General features: G+C 33.0%; 1 protein-coding gene and 1 long non-coding RNA gene across 3 annotated transcripts; both read left to right on the top strand.

The window, feature by feature from the left end:
• Nucleotides 1-3,702: 3,702 nt before the first annotated feature.
• On the top strand, nt 3,703-8,780 carry LOC112705755 (uncharacterized). 2 transcript variants are annotated; one of them, XM_025756695.3, is made up of 5 exons: nt 3,703-3,955; nt 4,184-6,121; nt 6,252-6,477; nt 7,420-7,496; nt 8,526-8,780. In XM_025756695.3, the coding sequence occupies exons 2-5, from the start codon at nt 4,214-4,216 to the stop codon at nt 8,595-8,597; spliced, it is 2,283 nt and encodes a 760-aa protein (XP_025612480.2). In that variant the 5' UTR covers nt 3,703-3,955; nt 4,184-4,213; the 3' UTR covers nt 8,598-8,780. The 2 variants fall into 2 exon arrangements, with proteins under 2 accessions (XP_025612480.2, XP_025612482.2); XM_025756697.3 differs by lacking the exon at nt 8,526-8,780 and adding an exon at nt 7,644-7,987.
• Nucleotides 8,781-15,714: 6,934 nt separating this feature from the next.
• On the top strand, nt 15,715-17,764 carry LOC112705754 (uncharacterized). Its single transcript, XR_003155544.3, has 3 exons — nt 15,715-16,075; nt 16,840-17,002; nt 17,356-17,764. It is a non-coding gene; the product is annotated as an uncharacterized lncRNA (long non-coding RNA).
• Nucleotides 17,765-18,224: the final 460 nt, after the last annotated feature.

The raw sequence follows: 18,224 nt of genomic DNA, 5'->3' as shown, positions 1-18,224 counted from the left end.
TCTATTTTCTGCTTAAGATTTGTTGCAAGTTATTGCATCTTTTACTTCGCTGTTTGATTGGTATTTACACTTTCTTATTTGATTTCTTGAATCCCATCTCCCAAAATCCTTTTTATTCTTCCCGCAATTTAAATTTCCAGTTGCTTGATCTATTGCTTTCTCTAATTTCCAACTCCCACTCCCCTTTACATTCACTGCAATTTACATTTCTTGTCATTTAAGTTTCTGCAATTTACATTTCTTACTCTTTAAGTTTCTGTCCAATTTACTTATTGCACTTTAAATTTTCTTGTCATTTACTTTCTACTGCATCAATTATCACTCACCAATGTTAGCTTGACTAAACTAATCACCCACTAAAGTTGCTTGATCCATCAATCCTTGTGGGATCGACCTCACTCATGTGAGTACTTACTACTTGATGCGACCTGGTATACTTGCCAGTGAGTTTTGTGTTGGATCGCTTTTCACACATCAACTACAGGTCCAAAGACTTCACGTTTTGCAAGTGAGTCTAACTCAGCCTTCATGGCTTCTTTCCACTTTGGCCAATCATTTCTTTGTCGACATTCTTCGACTGATCTTGGCTCAAGATCCTTACTTTCATGCATGATATTTAATGCCACATTATATGCAAATATTTCATTGACAATTGTCTTATTTCGATCCCATTTCTTTCCTGTAAAGACATCATTTATCGATATCTTATCATTTTTACAAATTTCAGATACCTGAACGTCTTCTAGCGTTAACACTATATTAGAATTTTGGACAACTGTAGGTGTCTCTACTATATCTTTTTCAACAGGAATAGTATTTACCTCTTTTCTCTTTCGAGGATTTTTGTCTTTGGAATCGACAGGCTTGCCACGCTTCTAGTGTGTATTTGCTTCGGTGGCAATTTGTCCAACTGGGACATCAATTCGAATTGGGGCATTTTCTGCTGGTACATACGACTTGGTTATCCTCTTTGTATCAGAAAATACATCAGGCAATTCATTTGCTATTCTTTGCATATGTATAATCTTTTGAACTTCTAGTTCACATTGCTCTGATCGAGGATCTAAATGCATCAAGGATGATGCATTCCAATTAAGTTCCTTTTCAGGAAGCTTATTCTCTCCCCCTAATGTTGGAAATTTTGATTCATCAAAATGACAATCCGCAAACCAGGCTTTAAATACATCTCTAGTTTGTATCTCAAGATACCTCACTATAGAGGGAGAATCATATCCAACATATATCCCCAATTTTCTTTGGGGTCCCATTTTGGTGCGATTGGGTGGTGCAATGGGAACATATATTGCACACCCAAATATTCTTAAATGGAAAATATTTGACTGTTGGCCAAAAGCTAATTGCATAAGAGAGAACTGATGGTAACTTGTTGGCGTCAAATGAATAAGTGCTGCGGCATGTAAAATAGCATGCCCCCAAACTGAGGTTGGGAGATTTGTTCTCATAAGCAATGGTCTAGCAATTAATTGGAGGCGCTTAATAAGTGATTCTGCCAACCCATTTTGTGTGTGAACATAAGCTACTGGATGTTCAACACTTATTCCATTAGCCATACAATAAGCATAAAAAGTTTGGGAAGTAAATTCACCAGCATTATCAAGGCGAATTGCTTTGATTAGATTTTCTGCAAATTGTGCTTTTAATCGAATAATTTGAGCCAGTAATCTCGCAAACACCAGGTTGTGAGAAGACAATAAGCACACATGTGACCATCTCGAAGATGCGTCTATTAGGACTATAAAAAATCTAAAAGATCCACATGGTGGATGAATAGGTACACATATATCACCTTGAATCCTTTCTAGAAATTCAGGGGACTCAAATCTAATCTTTACTGGTGATGGCTTTAAAATTAACTTCCCTTGAGAACATGCAGCATAACAAAATTCACTAGATTTAAGAATCTTCTGGTTATTTAGTGAATGTCCATGAGAGTTTTCAATAATTCTCTTCATCATGGTTGTTCCCGAATGACCCAATCTATCATTCCAAGTTATGAATTTATTTGGGCTGGTAAACTTCTGGTTTACAATGGCATGTGATTCAATTGCACTAATCTTGATATAATATAACCTAGATGAAAGAGAGGGCAACTTTTCTAATATTACCTTTTTATTTAAATCATGAGTTGTGATATATGAATACTCATGATTTTCCTCATTCATTGTTTCAATATGATATCCATTTCGGCGAATATCTTTGAAACTCAACAAGTTCCTCAAAGACTTGGTAGAGAATAGTGCGTTATATATTATAAATTTTGTTCCTCCAGGAAACAAAATTATAGCTCTTCCGGAGCCTTCTATCACATTGTTTGAGCCAATAATAGTATTAACATATTCTTCTTTTGGCATAAGATGGGTAAAATATATAGTACTCTTAAGAATAGCGTGTGAACTTGCACTATCTGTAAGGCAAATATCTTCAGAATATGTCCTTGCCATTTTTCTTCAAAAACAAATGATAATAATAATAAAATGAGTAGAAGTACATGCACATTAAAATTATTCACATGAATACTTAACAAACATATACATATATCAAACTATTCCATCATTGATCAAATAGCCAATATTTCTTTCAGAATCCTTAAAGAAATTATATATATATTAATGAGTGGTGGAATTTTCATCATTTGAAACAAAATTTTTTTCCTTTCCTTTGTCATCTTTTTTCAAGGATGCTTGATAAAGATCAACTAGGTGCCTTGGGGTACGACAGGTACGTGACTAATGGCAATTTCCACCACAACGGAAATATTTATCCTCAATTGATATACTTTGCCCATTGTTTCTTTCTTTATCCCACTTTCTGGTGAGATCCTTTCTTGTGAACATAATTTCTTTTCCTTCCATAATTTTTCTTATTATCAAAATCTTGCCATTTACCTCTTTTAGGGTAATTTGCCGCATTTACTTCAGGAAATGGGGCGCCGCCAGCCGGGCGCGCTTCATGATTTCTTAAGAGCAACTCATTGTTGTGTTCAGCAACAAGAAGGTAAGAAATTAACTCAAAATACTTTTTAAATCCTTTTTCTCGATACTACTACTGCAGGAGCACATTCGAGACATGGAGGGTCGAGAAAATTTTCTCTAATATATCGGGTTTGAGGAAGTATCACCGTCTTTTGATGATTGTACCTTTCTTCAAGGTCTTTTCACATATCTGCAGGATCTTTTAATGTGGGATATTCATTTTTCAATCATACGTCAAGATGACGATGAAGAAAAATTATGGCTTTGGCTATATCATTCTGGGATGTATTATTTTCAGCCTTAATGGTATCTCCAAGATCTATTGAATCAAGATGGATTTTAACATTTAGTATCCATAATAAATAATTATTTTCAGATATATCAAAAGCATTATATTTAAGATGAAGAGATTCGACGTAATAAAAATTTGTTACCTGAGTCTTCAAAAAAATTTGATCAGAGTCTCATGTTGATAGAAAGATATAATATAAAATAAAGAAGTATTGATAGAAGACTTTAGCGTTAATATAATTAGCTCAATAAAAATGATTCATATATTTATATGTAGTAACGAAAAGAAAAAAAGAGAGAAAAAACTATGTATAAAAAAAAATGATATTTTATTACTTGTGTGTGTATTTCTTAAAAATTTATCTTCTATTTATATATGTAAAAATTCTATATTTTTAAACTCTGATTTAATTCATTTAATCAATTTATGCATGACCCGGGCCGGTAAATTTCCTATGTATAACAAAGGGGCAGTGCGTTTGCGCGGGTAACCCTAATTTAGCTTTTTCTTTACCCTTTTACTGTTACGCAATGCGGCGCGCGGCAGTGTAGAGTCTAGTCCTTTCTTCACGGTGTCCGTGTCATTACGGTGTGATCTCCCGGCCCGCAAGTCAGCCCTCGTGGTCCGATAAGTGCTCCACTCGAACCGAGCACCTCGCTCATAGTCGTTGGTTAGAACACTTTTCGATTGATTCTTGTTTCCTTTAAGAAAAATATTCCTGTTTGGTTGTCCAAACGAATTGAAAATTTCATCTACCAATGCTTATTGATGCATTTAACTAATTCGTATTTGCTTTCTACAGTAAATAATGTTCCTTCAGTTATTAATTATTGCCCTAAGTTTTTACGGGACTATTCTTTTTTTTTTTTCTTTAATGAGTTCTTATTGGCCTTTTCAGTGAATGTACGGATACTTTTCTCTTTAAAGTATGCGGGATTCAATCAAGTTTGAATCAGGAGATTCACATATGCTTGTGAAAAGAGAAGATTTTTATTCTGAGGAACAGAGAAGAAGGGCTGAAAGGCGATGGAAGAGAAGGGGGCTCAGTTTGAAGTATGATTCAAAACCCAATTGCTTTGCCAGTGCTACCAGGATATCTGTCAAGAGTTGTGGAGATGTGGCCTTTTCATCGGACAATGATGTTCATATCGTAGAGGATGAAGTAGATGAAGATTACAGAATTGTCTTGGATGGTTATCTTTCTGAAATTTCTAATGATATTTCCGAGATTGAGGATGATGAAGTAGATGAAGATTACAGAATGCTCTTGGATAGATGTCCTCAATATTATTATGACATTTCCAATATTGGGCATGATGAAGTAGATGAAGATTTCAGACTGTTTTTGAATACATATAGTTCTGATAATTATAAAGATGATTCTGACACTGTTTACATCAGTGACAATGATCATGATTTGGATAATGAGGATAAAATGTTTGCGGAAAACCTAAGGAATGAAGGAAACTCCTATATTTCCTTAATCAGTATGCATAACCAGCATATTGATATAAGCTATGGTGGCAAAGAAGGGGAGTTGGAGGAGACAGGTGATGCATTGGAATCTCAGCAAGTTCCAGAGTCAGAAAAAGGACCTCCTAGTGAAATTACAGGTTCAGATGTTTATAGAGCTCCAGGCAACAATTGCAACTCTCAATTGCAGTTCAATGATGCAGATGAAGAGTACGAAACATTATTGCCTTTCTGTAGGAATGATGATGGTTTGGTGCGTTCAAATGTTAAGAACAATCCACTAGTTTTCAATCATGCATTCGATAATGCCAATGTGGAGTGCAACGTCAACAAGGAGCAGACAGTTGACAAGATGGAATGTTACCACAATCTGCACTCTGAAGGAGGACCATTTGATATAAGGCCTTCTTCAGACGATTCTGTAGTTCCCAAAAATATTTGCAACACTGGATTGGACTCTCATAATGTAGATGAAGATTACCAAATATTCTTGAATTCTAATGGGATGGTTGATGAAAGTTTGCAATCGTTGGTTGGAAGTGAAGCTGGAAGAAGCTCAAGTACTAGGAACAAGTCTCAAGTTTCTGATCATGCTTTTGGTAATCCCAGTGTCCAGTTTGATGTTGTTGAAGAACATACAGTTGACCCAGTGGAATCTGACCAAACTGAAAGAGGACAATTTATCAGAAGGGAATGTTCAGATGATTCTATAGCTCCCAAGAACAATTGCCATGCTGAACTGGAATCTGATAATTTTGATGAAGATTACAAAGCATACTTGAATTCTTATTCTTCTTATAGGGGTACTGATGAAGGTTTGATGTCTCAGGAGGTGGGAGGCAAATTAGATGGAAGAAGCTCATGTGTTAGGAACAATTCGCAAGTTTCCGGTCAAGGGTATCATACTCCAGAAGGACAATGTGATGTTGATAAAGAACAGATAGGTGGTCAACTGGAATCCCAGCAAAGTCTACAGACTGAAGGAGCACCTGTTGATAGAAGCCCACATTTAGATGTTTCGGGAGTGTCCATGAGCAATACTGAATCAAGGGTTTATTGTGTTGATGAAGATTACGGGAGATACTTGAATTCTTATATGACAGATGATGAGGGGCTTATAACTGTCAGGGTAGAGAGTGACGACAAAAGAAAGAGTTCAAATGTTAGGCACAGTTCACAAGCTTCTGATCAAGCATTTCTTACTGTTGATGGCAATTTGATGCATATGCAACACAAGAGTATCACAAAGGCATGCAAAGCAGACACCAGTAAAAGTTGCTCTGACTCAGATGTGATTCTTTTAGAACCTAATCAAATTGGTGAAAACAGCCCGTTCATTTTTTCCAGAGATTTTGATTCTTCAGTAAGTGCCTTTAACTATTTACAGCCTAACCTTGCTATTTGTAATATGCAACTTTGCACACCTGCACTTCTAAGAAATTTGAAATAATTACTTTCTAACTTATGCATAATATTAATTGGTGTATGTTCAGTACTTTGAAAATGAAACCAACCCCAGAGACAGCGGGAAATTATCTGAGTTAAAGACAAGACTTCTGAAAGATCTTAACAGGCCTTATAACCAAGAAGAACATGATAAACTTCTGGATTTAGTACATGTTCGACTGCATAAGGAACGACATGCTGAAACGCGCCAAGGGGTTGTTAAATCATACCGCTCACATGGTGTTAACAAATCATACCTTGAATTGTACCCTGGTTGGTCCAGCTTTTCTTTTCTTTTTTTTTTTCTTATTCTGAAATTAAAGTTATTCAGTTTCCATTTATAAAGATTGGCATGAAGTTTATGATCTCTCTTCGACCAAGATTCCATGCTTCCTCAATTGAGATTAACGAGTATCACTACACTTTATATTTGGGTGTATCAAATTTTGTTAATTAATTAAGAGAAAGTTCTCCATCCCTTTTGGAGTAAACCTGCAACTGCATAATTTTGTGTTTTGTATTTTAGTACGACAGATATGATGTATACGGTTTCCGGAATATAAATATGGTCTATCAGAATTTCATGATCCATGTTGTATGTTATGATCCAACTGCAAGATATGGGATTCCAATTGGTGGGGAGAGACAGCCAGGGGGGGGGGGGGAGGGTAATAATCATTGATCTCTCCGATCACAATTTTGATGTGATTCTCTCAACTTTCTTATCAATTGGTACCAAAGCATTCCACCATCTCTCTCATCTGAAGTCAGGTGACAGGTGCTGGCCAACCATGTTGTGTTCAATTGAGACTAGTAAAAGTGGCAAGTACACAGCCAGCCTGCATGGGTACCAGGCCGTGGCTCATGGTGGGATGTTAGGATCCAATTGCAAGGTATGGGATACATGTCCCACATCAGAAGTATTGGATTGTAATTTTTTTTGGGCTCCAATCACAGTGGCTAGCTTTTTTGGTCTGGTTCTCTCATGGATGGTAGTAAAAGGTGCTAGGTGTTATTGAACTCAACATATATCAGCAATTGTACACTTTATTCTTTGACTGATAATCATTGATTTTTATCATCTGTATTTTTTAAATGGTCTGTGCCAGTTGTTAGGTTGCTTCTATTCTTCTTGTTGCATAATAATGTCTATGCTGACACTGCTGTCAATATTTTTACAGTTCTTTATCAACTCCTTGTTTGATAATTGTGCAGATCTAGCATTAGCAATTAAATTCAAGGAACCACACAAGGTTTTGGTTCTGTTACGTGGATTCTCTTTCTGGCTGCAAGTAAGTTAATGCATCCATACTTCATTTAATTTCATGTTTCTAATCATTAATGTTTGTAAAGAGTTTATTATTGCCTGTTGAAGCAGTACCTCCTGTATCATTTGCCTGTGAAAAGTTTTTTCTTATGGTGATTCATATGCTTTGAAGGGAGAAAAAGAAAACCTGTTTGAACCAGTGAGCTGAGCTAAGTGGTGCATGTTTGGCAATCATATTTACTGAAAACAACTTGTTTTCTACCTTCATAAAATCTATTTATCTATCTATATTATCAATTGAGGTATTTGGGACATTAGATAGAATTGATTGTAATTGTTAGCAGATTTTACTTACACTAGAAAGGCGCTTTTTTGAAAAAGGATAATTTTTTAGCATATTGGTTATAATCATTATTTGATTCTTTTGGAGTTAGAACATGTATCTTGAAATTGGATCTAGCCCTACTGATCGGGTAGAGACTCATTCCGTTTGAAAGTGACACTTTTTAATTGAGATATCAATATATCCTGACACATTTCTGTCCAAATAATTTTAAGAGAAAAGGACAAATCGATCCCTAACTATCTTGTCCGCGGACATTTAAGCCCCTGAAGATTTAAAAATACATGCAAGTCTTTGATCTCTTCAAAATCTGGACATATCGATCCCGAGTCTAATTTGTCCAATTTTAAAAACTCTCTCACGTATGCACATCCGTATCAACCAGGTTAGTACAACGGGGTCATGTTTGATTTTTCCGATAAGTCCGACAGACCCAAGTGAATATGAGGGATCGATATGTCCAGGTTTTGAAAAGGTCAAGGACTTAAATGTATTTTCAAATCTTCGAGGACTTAAATGTCTACGGATCAAAAGGCTAAGGGCCTCTAATTTTAATTTTCAATGGATCGAAATAGTGAAAGTGACAATTAATGGAGTAAAAAATTGTCCATTGGCAGCATTTTATGGATTTGGTGGCTGTGATGCCTTAGCCTTTAGTCCTTACGTTATCTAGATTAATGGTAGTTATATTTTTGTCTTTCTGTTTTTCAGAATTTGACCCATGCCGGAGTAACGATGCGTTGGATCGAGGAATCATGTTCGGAGATTTTACAAAGAATGTGATTTGGAATCTTGCTACTTTTAAGATTTGGAATGAGAAATCAAATAGCAAAACTAAGTTTTTTTGCAGAATCGTGGCTAGAATTGTTAGTACTCGTTAAGAACTCTTTCAGGATGCAAACCATGTATGTAACGTTGTCCAGTCTCAAATCTTAATCCTATGCTGACCCCATGATTTTCTTTTTAGCCGCGACTTTTGCCACACCCTTAATAACAAGCAGGGATTATATTGAAAGTAGGGTTTTATAAAAAAAATAAAAGGGATTTTAGAGTAAACTACCAAAATCTCTCCTAATCTTTAATACGTCAACAAAAATACCTTTCACTTTTAATAACAACGAAATATCTTCAACATATTATAAAACGTGACAAAAATAAATATTATTCTTTTATAAATAACAAATAACTTTTGTATTTTTCAAATTAATTTTGCATTTTGATCCAAAATTTCGTAAAAATATTTAGATAATTATAATTCAATCTCTAGAATTTTATTTTCTATTTTTACGGTAGTCATTAACAAAAATAAATCATAAATTTTTTTTATGTAAAATCACTAAATTTTACAGAAAAATATCTTATTTTTTCAACTATGCTCATAAAAACTACGTCAAAATTTAATTTTTAAAAAATGTCAATTTAATTTCTAAAATATTTTTTAAAAATATATATTTAGCGTTAAGTATATTGATCTGTTTTATATACTGAGAATATTTTTATCATTAATAAAAGTAAAGGATATTTTTGTCAAAATATTTAAAATTCAGGGACAGTTTTGGTTGTTTATCCAAAATTTTAGTACAAAATAAAGTTTTATTCCATTAAGGAGTCGTCTATACGGATCAGATGATGATATTATGTCTTAACCATTTGTATGTGATTTTTTAGGTATTCTGTCTTTTTGTTACTTGTCCAAATCTTTTATCAAATCCACCTTAATCGGATTTCTTTTGTCAATTTTCTTTATACCAGTCTTTCTCTATTCTATCTTTATCTTTATTTTATCTATGTGTTTAACTGTTCATCCATCTAATCCCCTTGTCTCTATCACACTAAGTTTATATTCGTGTTTATTTTTTACCGCTCAACACTCCTTTCATATAACATAAGTGGCCTACAGTGCAATAAAATTTACCACTAAATTCTAAAGATATTTTCAAAGTTTTCAAACTCATGAGTCTAGGTAAACTCGACTCATAGACTTGACTTACAAATTCATACGAATTTACTTGTATGAATTTATTTTTTTAAAAATCATATATATCATCTATAAGATATATATTTACTCAAATTTAAGCATTTAAACTTAATATTTTTACCACAAAACTCATAATAAACTAAAATAGTAGAACAAGTTATAATTAAGGATGGGAACACTACCCGAATCCGCGGGTACCCACCCCGTCCCTACCTGTTCGGGGCGAAAAATTACCTGCCCTGCACCGGAGCGGGTTTTGAGCGGGACGGAATTTTAGGAGGGGCGGGGTGGGGTCGAGTTTAGGTAATACCCGCCCCGACATATATATAATATATATAATTTTAATATATAATATACGTAAAATAATTAGTAAATGATTAATAATATTGTATCATATTTAAATTTTTACTTTAATTTATATTATGTATGTGATGATAGTTATATAAATTTTGAAATTTAATTTTATTTATTGGATTTTAATAATTATTGGGGCGGGTAGAAGCGGGACGGATACCCGCAAGGACGGGTTAGGGTTCAACATTTTACTATCCGCCGGTAGAAGCGGGACCGCCCCTACCCATCCCGTTGCCACCCCTAGTTATAATAAATGTATTCAAATCCTTCACAATTAAGCAATAAATATGAAGTAGCACATAAGCACACAAAGCAGAAGTAAGGCTCGAATCAAGGGTAGAAGCACAAGCATGAAGCAGAAACAGGGGTTAGAACTTATAAGCTCGAATCAAGGGTAGAACTTAGAAACAAATGCAGCAGCTGCCAGAATGACAAATCAGAACAAAAACAAGTGAATGACGAAGAGAAGCAGAGGTAGAAAGGGTGTAAGGAGAAGGCTGAGAAGTATTATTATCTAATGATTCGGCTTATCAAATGGAGTCTAACCGTGTCATTCAGATTTCACAAATTTCCAGCATATAAAATCCAAAAAGTCAGTTATCGAAAATCTAAGTTGTTGCAATGTATGCTTTGTAAAGTATACAAGTATGTTTCATGTGTATCTTATAAAATTGTGAGCTTTTTAGAAATAATTCTTCATTTCAATAATTTTAATAAATTCAAGATTTACAATAAATTAATATTTATTCTTAAATGATGAATTCAGGAATTCAATTAGGCAAAAATAATAATATATTTAAAATAACTGTAAACATAGTATATACTCACAACTTAGTTTTAAAGAACTGGAAGTATTTTTGAGCACATCATTGAACTAATAATTGATGGACAATAATTCTATAATTCTATAAATTTCACAATAATAATAGAGTAAACTACTATTTCTATCCACGAAAATTGAAAACGCTGACAGATCTATCCATAAAAAAATAAATTACCATTTGTACCCATAAAATATGGGTTCCATACAACAAAATTAAGCAAACTCTACAGAATCACATAAAAATCCGAAATTATCCTTATCATCATCGTTTTCAACTTTTTATTGAATTCAGAACATAATGTTACCACCTAATGCCCCTGCAACAAATCAATTGCCAAACTCAAATAGACCATGTGAGAAATTGAACGAATTGTTGAATGAATTGAGCAATTCTCACCTGAGCCAAATTTTGAGAGGTAGGGGGTGAGCTTGTTCTGTTTCAGCTTTGTTTCGGGTAGAGAGATGCTAGTTAGGGTAGTTGCTCTAAAGGTTCGGCAATTGAGAAGCTGATGATGATGGTGACGTTGCCGACAGCTCGTTGGAGTAGAAGACAGAGTGAGAATAGGGGTTGAGTTAGGGCTCGTGGAGGAAGTGCGAGACTGGTGAGTGGCTCGCTGGCAGTGGTCTGGATCGAGAGAAAGAACGACTTGGACGGTGAGGGTGACTCGGTTTGTCACAGATGGTGGAGACGACGGTGATTCGCGGCAGTTCTGGCGGCAGGAAGTGTGGACGGCGATGATGGCAGGGCTGTGAGGGTGGTTCGGAGGTCTCTGGTTCTTGAAGAGGAAAGAAGAAGGGGAAGCAGAGGAGAAGGAGAAGTGAATTAGGGTTCGGTGGTTTAAAATAGATGGCGAAAGAGACAGAAAGATAGAGAGCTTACCGCGGTTTTAGTTCGCAAAGGAGACCGCGGTGGTGGCGGCTAGTGAGGAGAAGATAGCCACGGTAGGTGAGGGTGGTAGGCGGTGAAGAGAGGAGAGGTGGGGCACTACGGCTCTAGGGTTAGTGGCGGCGGCGAAGCAAGGGTTGGTGCAAAGGTCCTCTGGTCGGCGAGGGCGAGACAGAGAAGGAGAGAAGGAGGGGGTGGCCAGGACGGAAGGAGGACGGCAGCAGAAGGAGGTGTTGCTGCTAGGATTTTTTGAAAATCAATTGATTATTGATGAGAGATAGAGGATTGGGTTAATAGTGGTGGTGGTGGTGGTAAGGTGATGAGTAGATGAGAATGATGGAGTGGTTAGTGGGGAGAAGAAAGATGATGTGAATGATGGTAAGGGTAATTTGGGGCTTTTATGTGATTATTTAGAATTTGGATAATTTTATTGTATGGAATCCATGTTTTATGGGTACAAATAGTAGTTTATTTTTTTTATAGGTATATTTATTAGCGTTTTCAATTTTCGTGAATAAAAATGATAGTTTACTCATAATAATATTTGTGAGTTAATAATATTATCAATTAATATAATTTTACTCAATTTAATAAATGCTTTAAATTTTTTAATCTTATGAATTCTAATTCAAATTTATAGATACTTATAAATATTGGTATGATAAAAATTATAAATATAATTAATTATCAAATAAAAAATGATCCTAAAATCTCAATAATATCTGAAACTTAAAAATAAAAAATTTTCCTCATTTACTAACTTTAAACTCCATTAATAGTGTTGCGAGAAAATAAGTTTTTCTTTTGGAGTATACATGATACATCAAAATGAAGATAAGATAAAGTAAATAATAGCATAACGTGGTGGATGATGTGTTATAGAGCATTAAAGAGAAAAATTGAAAAGAGGAAAGGGAGCAGAGAAAGAGCACTTATTGTTTGAAAAAAAAACCTGAAGAATGAATGAGCGAAAGGAAATCAGTGAGGTCCTCGGAAGTATCCAGAAATTTAAGAATGGATAGGGCGAAAATTAAAATATTGTATAATCAAATATAATGTTATATATTTAATAATAGATATAATTATAACTAATTTTTTAATTAAAAAAATTAATAAATATTTGTCAAATAAAAGAATTATTTTATTTTTTATAATTGTTTTATAATTTTACATCTAATAAAATATAAAATTATATATTTTTAAATATTTTGTTAATTAATTTATTTTATTAAGTATTTATATGACAGTAAGTTATATTTTTATATTTTATATCATTAAAAATATAACATAAAATAATATAAGTTAATTGTACTAACAATTTTGTTATATGAATTTAAAATATATTAAAATATTTTTATATAATAATAGGGATAAAAATTAATCAAAAAATAATAAAAAATAAACAACTAAATAAAATTAGAAAAAAATATCATAAATAATATTAAAGTATTTTTTATATAATTATAAATGTTAAAATTAATCTTAAACAAATGTAAAAAAAATCTCTAAATTAAAAAAAATACAAATAATATAAATATATATATATATATATATATATATATATATATATATATATATATATATATATATATATATATAGAAATTTAAATCCTAATACATAAAGAATAGTAACTCTTTTTATTATTACTACACTATTAAATTTTACTCTATATAATACATCTATTATAATAATTTATGAGCTTTTAAAATTTGTTTAGGGGCTAAGGCCACTACTTACCTCCCTTGAGTCCGTCCATGTGAGGGCATGATGACACATAAAAAATAAAGGATTTAACTAAAATATATGTCTCCACGTATATTCCTTTTAGTTTCTTAGTTATTATATCCACAATTAAAAATGATTGGAAAATATTTGTGTTTGGGATAAATACTATTTTAATTCTTAAGATTTAAAAGTTAAAATTAAAATTATTCTTGACTTTTTTTTTTGAAGTTTAAAATGATTCTTAACGTTTCGTTTAGCATTAAAATCGTTCTTTGGATAGATTTATTCTTTAATCATTATTATTTTTAAGGGAAATTATCAAAAATTTACCTGAATAATTTTATTGTTGACAAAAATACACCTAAAATTTATTATGGACAAAATATCCTCAAATAATTTAAAAATGTGACTAAAATGCCCAAAAAGAATATTATTTTTTGTAAGTGGCAAACGACTTTTTTATTTGACAAACAAAATTTGATCCAAAATTTTATAAAAATATTTAGATAACTGTTTAAAATATATACATAAAAGAGAGATAAAAAGTTGATCTCAATATTTTTATTTTATTTTTTAAAAATATTATTGGTTGTTGAAAAAAATAACAAAAAAATATATACTTAGCAAAAAAAGTCAAATTTTAAGGATAAAAATATACCATTTTTCTAATCATACTTGCAAAAAATTACATTAAAATTTAATCTCTAAAATATATTTTTAGAATACATATTTAATGTTGAAAGTTTTTGTCTTGTTTTAAAATTATTTGAGGACATTTTTGTCGATAACAAAATTTAAGTACATTTTTGTCAACAAGAAAATTATTTAGATGTATTTTTAGTAGTTTATCATTTTCTTTAAAAAAAAATATCACCCTTAAAAATCATCTTCCATCATCGTGATCATCGAGACCAACAATTTCTTCCATCATCCTCCATTTGTATCCACCACCACCATCATCATCATCCTCAATCTCTATCATCATGGGTCACCTCTATCAAGTTCATCTACCACCACCACCACCTACACTTAATCATCCATATTTTCACCTTCATCCATCAAATAGATCAGAGAGATTGATTACACAGAGAGATAGAGAGAGAAAGAGAGACAGAGAGTGTGAACTAAACTAAGCAAGGTTGTGGAGCTGGCAAAGGACTCGAACGAGTCCAACCATGGCGATAGCTTCAAGAAAAGCCTTAGGGTCATCCTTATCGGTAGTGCGGTGGAGTTTCGGATTGGCCAAGTTGTGCTTGCTCCAAATGTGGAACCTCAAAATTGGCATTCTTTGAGTTTTAGTCAATAAATCACCATTTGCTGCTGGCACTGTTCTCTGATCTTTTCTTTAGTAAAGTTGTATGTTTTGGCCATTGCACTATGGAAATGGAAGAGAGAAAAAAAGATAGTGAAAAAGAATAGATGATATTTTTGTCATTTAAAAAATTATTGTGATAAAAAGGACGATTTTAATGTTAAAAGGAATATTGAGGACCATTTTAAATAAAAAAAAATGTTAGAGACAATTTTGATTTTGATCCCAAACTTTAGGATTAAAACAATACTTATCTCTAAATATTATTTTTCAATTCAAACCACCCATCCACTAAGGTGGCGTGGCAAAGAGTGAATGTAACTATACAAGAGAGCATAACATAACATAATTTTAGAAAAAAATATTTTAAAATAAAAGGAATTATAAAATAGCAAAGTAAATAATTAATTATTATTAAATTTATAACTTCTATTATATATGCGAATACACTATTTTATTCGAGTTGCATAAAAAAATGTTGACTACTTAGATACGATTGACATTTTATATGTATCGGTACGATATAAAAGGTGGGCAAATAAAATTTGCCATATGAATTATATTTATCTACATAAATATTTATTTTTTATTTAAATTTTAAAATATATTATGTTATTACATATGCAAAAATATCCTCATAAATAATTATAAAAGACAATATATTCTTATAATTATTTATGATAAATGATTAAAAAATTCTTTTTATTTCTGTAAGAAAATGTTAACACTCTTTTACAGTCAGAATTAAAATTAAAATCACATCAATCTAATAATTTCAGAAAAGAAAACAAAATTAAAATCAATTAAACAGAAAATTAATCTGTGCTTGCTCTTCTTTTCTCAACATCAAAGTTACACAAAAAATGATGAACAAACCCTAACCCAGACAAAAAGTCTCAAAACCAGTCCTTATATCCCTCTCACTTCCTTGTTTCCTCCCTAGCCCTATCTTTGTGCGGCAGGCTTCCGTGCCTCACACCGCTATGCTCTCGCCGCCCTGCCTCCCGCCGTTGTGTCAACTGTGGATGTTGCCGTATGTGTGTTGTATCGCACAATGCTCCCTGTTGCGGCCTGTGGGTGTTGCGGCCTGTGGGTGTTGCCGTGTTGCAAGTTTCTAGTGTCACCGTCGCTGCTGCTCTCTTTTTCGCCGTGGCTGACTCCACCATGGCGTCGCTTGTTCAGGTAAGCCACAAACATCATATTTCTCCTCTAATAGTCCTTCCTACATTTGTTCAATACTTTAGTTCAATGTTTGAACTTCAATCTGTTATATTCTTATATTTTGTTCTAAATATGATTGTGAATTTATAATTTTGCTAGTTATTAGATTGATTTTCAAATCTTCTATACCGAACTAAACTTAGTTAAACTTTTGAAGTCTTTTAGTTGAACTTTTCTCTATTCTATTTTGTCTGAACTACCTAAAATGAATTATTAAAGTTTCTTGTTCAATTTTGTTTTGAATTTTCTGTTGTTCAATTTTTAATGATTGGTTCCTTTCGATATATAACAAACATTCATAAAGATGCTTACTCATAGAATAATGTAGGTTGTTCAATTTGAAATTAACAACATAGTAAAGGGTTCTGAATTGGTTTTTGTTTAAGTACTAAGTAGATGGACATAACACTGATTTGGATAATCTTGTGCTTTCTCTTTGCCCTCCTACTGGGTTATGCTTAATGCAATGGCATAGATTGATTGTTGTTTTCCATATTATTACTAAGTTTGATAACTGATAAATCCATATTTTACGATTATTTTCGGCTTGAATAGAATGGATTTTTTTAACTTACCTTACATTTATTCCTTGAAATTGCATCTTTTTGTGAATTTCTCCATAATTATGCTTAATTATTAAAAACATGTTTTATGCTTTAAATTACCAAACTTAATTCACTTTTATCCCATTTGATATCTTGATATGTTTGTTTGAGTGATTTAAGGTTTAGAAGACAATGATGGTGTGAAGAATGGGACAGCAAGCATGCAAAAGTGGAGAATTCATGAAAAAAATGAGTTTTGGAAATCTGGCAGTTGTGCATATGCAAGGCTTGTGCGTACGCACGACTCGCTACACGTGACTCACTGATGCACCACTACTTCGTGGTACATCTTATGCTTAATTGAGTGAATTTTATCCACTATTCTCACACTTATTCATAGAAATCGTATGTTTTATATTTTTTTTCCTAATTTTGTGCTATGATTGAAAACATGCATCTTTGGCCCTAAATTTGCTAATTTTGATCCTCTCTTATTACCATTCGAAGTTTAGAATGATTGGCTTCTATAGGAACTTAGAATTTCAGATAGTGTTATTGATTCTCTTAGTTAATTTTGTTGATTCTTGAACACAGCTACTTTTATGAGTCTTGGCCGTGGCCCTAAGCACTTTGTTTTCTAGTATTACCACCAGATACATAAATGCCACAGACACATGACTGGGTGAACCTTTTCAGATTGTGACTCAGCTTTGCTAAAGTCCCCAGTTAGAGGTGTCCAGAGTTCTTAAGCACACTCTTTTTGCTTTGGATCACGACTTTAACCGCTCAGTCTCAAGCTTTTCACTTGGACCTGCATGCCACAAGCACATGGTTAGGGACAGCTTGAATTAGCCGCTTAGGCCTGGATTTTATTTCCTTGGGCCCTCCTATCCATTGATGCTCAAAGCCTTGGATCCTTTTTACCCTTGCCTTTTGGTTTTAAGGGCTATTGGCTTTTTCTGCTTGCTTTTCTTTTCCTTTCTATATTTTTTTCGCCACTCTTCTTTTTTTTTTCAAGCTTTTGCTTTTTCAATGCTTTTTCTTGCTTCAAGAATCAATCTCATGATTTTTCAGATTGTCAATAATATTTTTCTTTGTTCATCATTCTTTCGAGAGCCAACAATTTTAACATTCATACACAACAACATAAAAAAATATGCACTGTTCAAGCATTTATTCAGAAAACAAAAAGTATTGTCACCACATCAATATAATTAAACTAAATTCAAGGATAATTTCGAAACTCATGTACTTCTTGTTCTTTTGAATTAGAAACATTTTTCATTTAAGAGAGGTGAATGATTCATGGAATTATTCACAGCCTTAAGACATAGTTACTAAATACTAATGATCATGTAATAAAGACACAAACATAGATAAACATATAACATAAAAAAAACAAAAAGCAGAAAAAAATTTAAGAACAAGGAATGAGTCCACCTTAGTGAGGGTGGTGCCTTCTTGAAGGACCATTGATGTCCTTGAGCTCTTCTATGTCTCTTTCTTGTCTTTGTTGCTCCTCCCTAGTGATTTTGGTGCTCCTAATAATTATGTGGAGGAAAATG

This window comes from Arachis hypogaea, chromosome 8 (assembly GCF_003086295.3).
Source record: "Arachis hypogaea cultivar Tifrunner chromosome 8, arahy.Tifrunner.gnm2.J5K5, whole genome shotgun sequence".
NCBI lineage: Eukaryota > Viridiplantae > Streptophyta > Magnoliopsida > Fabales > Fabaceae > Arachis > Arachis hypogaea.
This window is presented reverse-complemented; position numbering and strand designations above follow the sequence as displayed.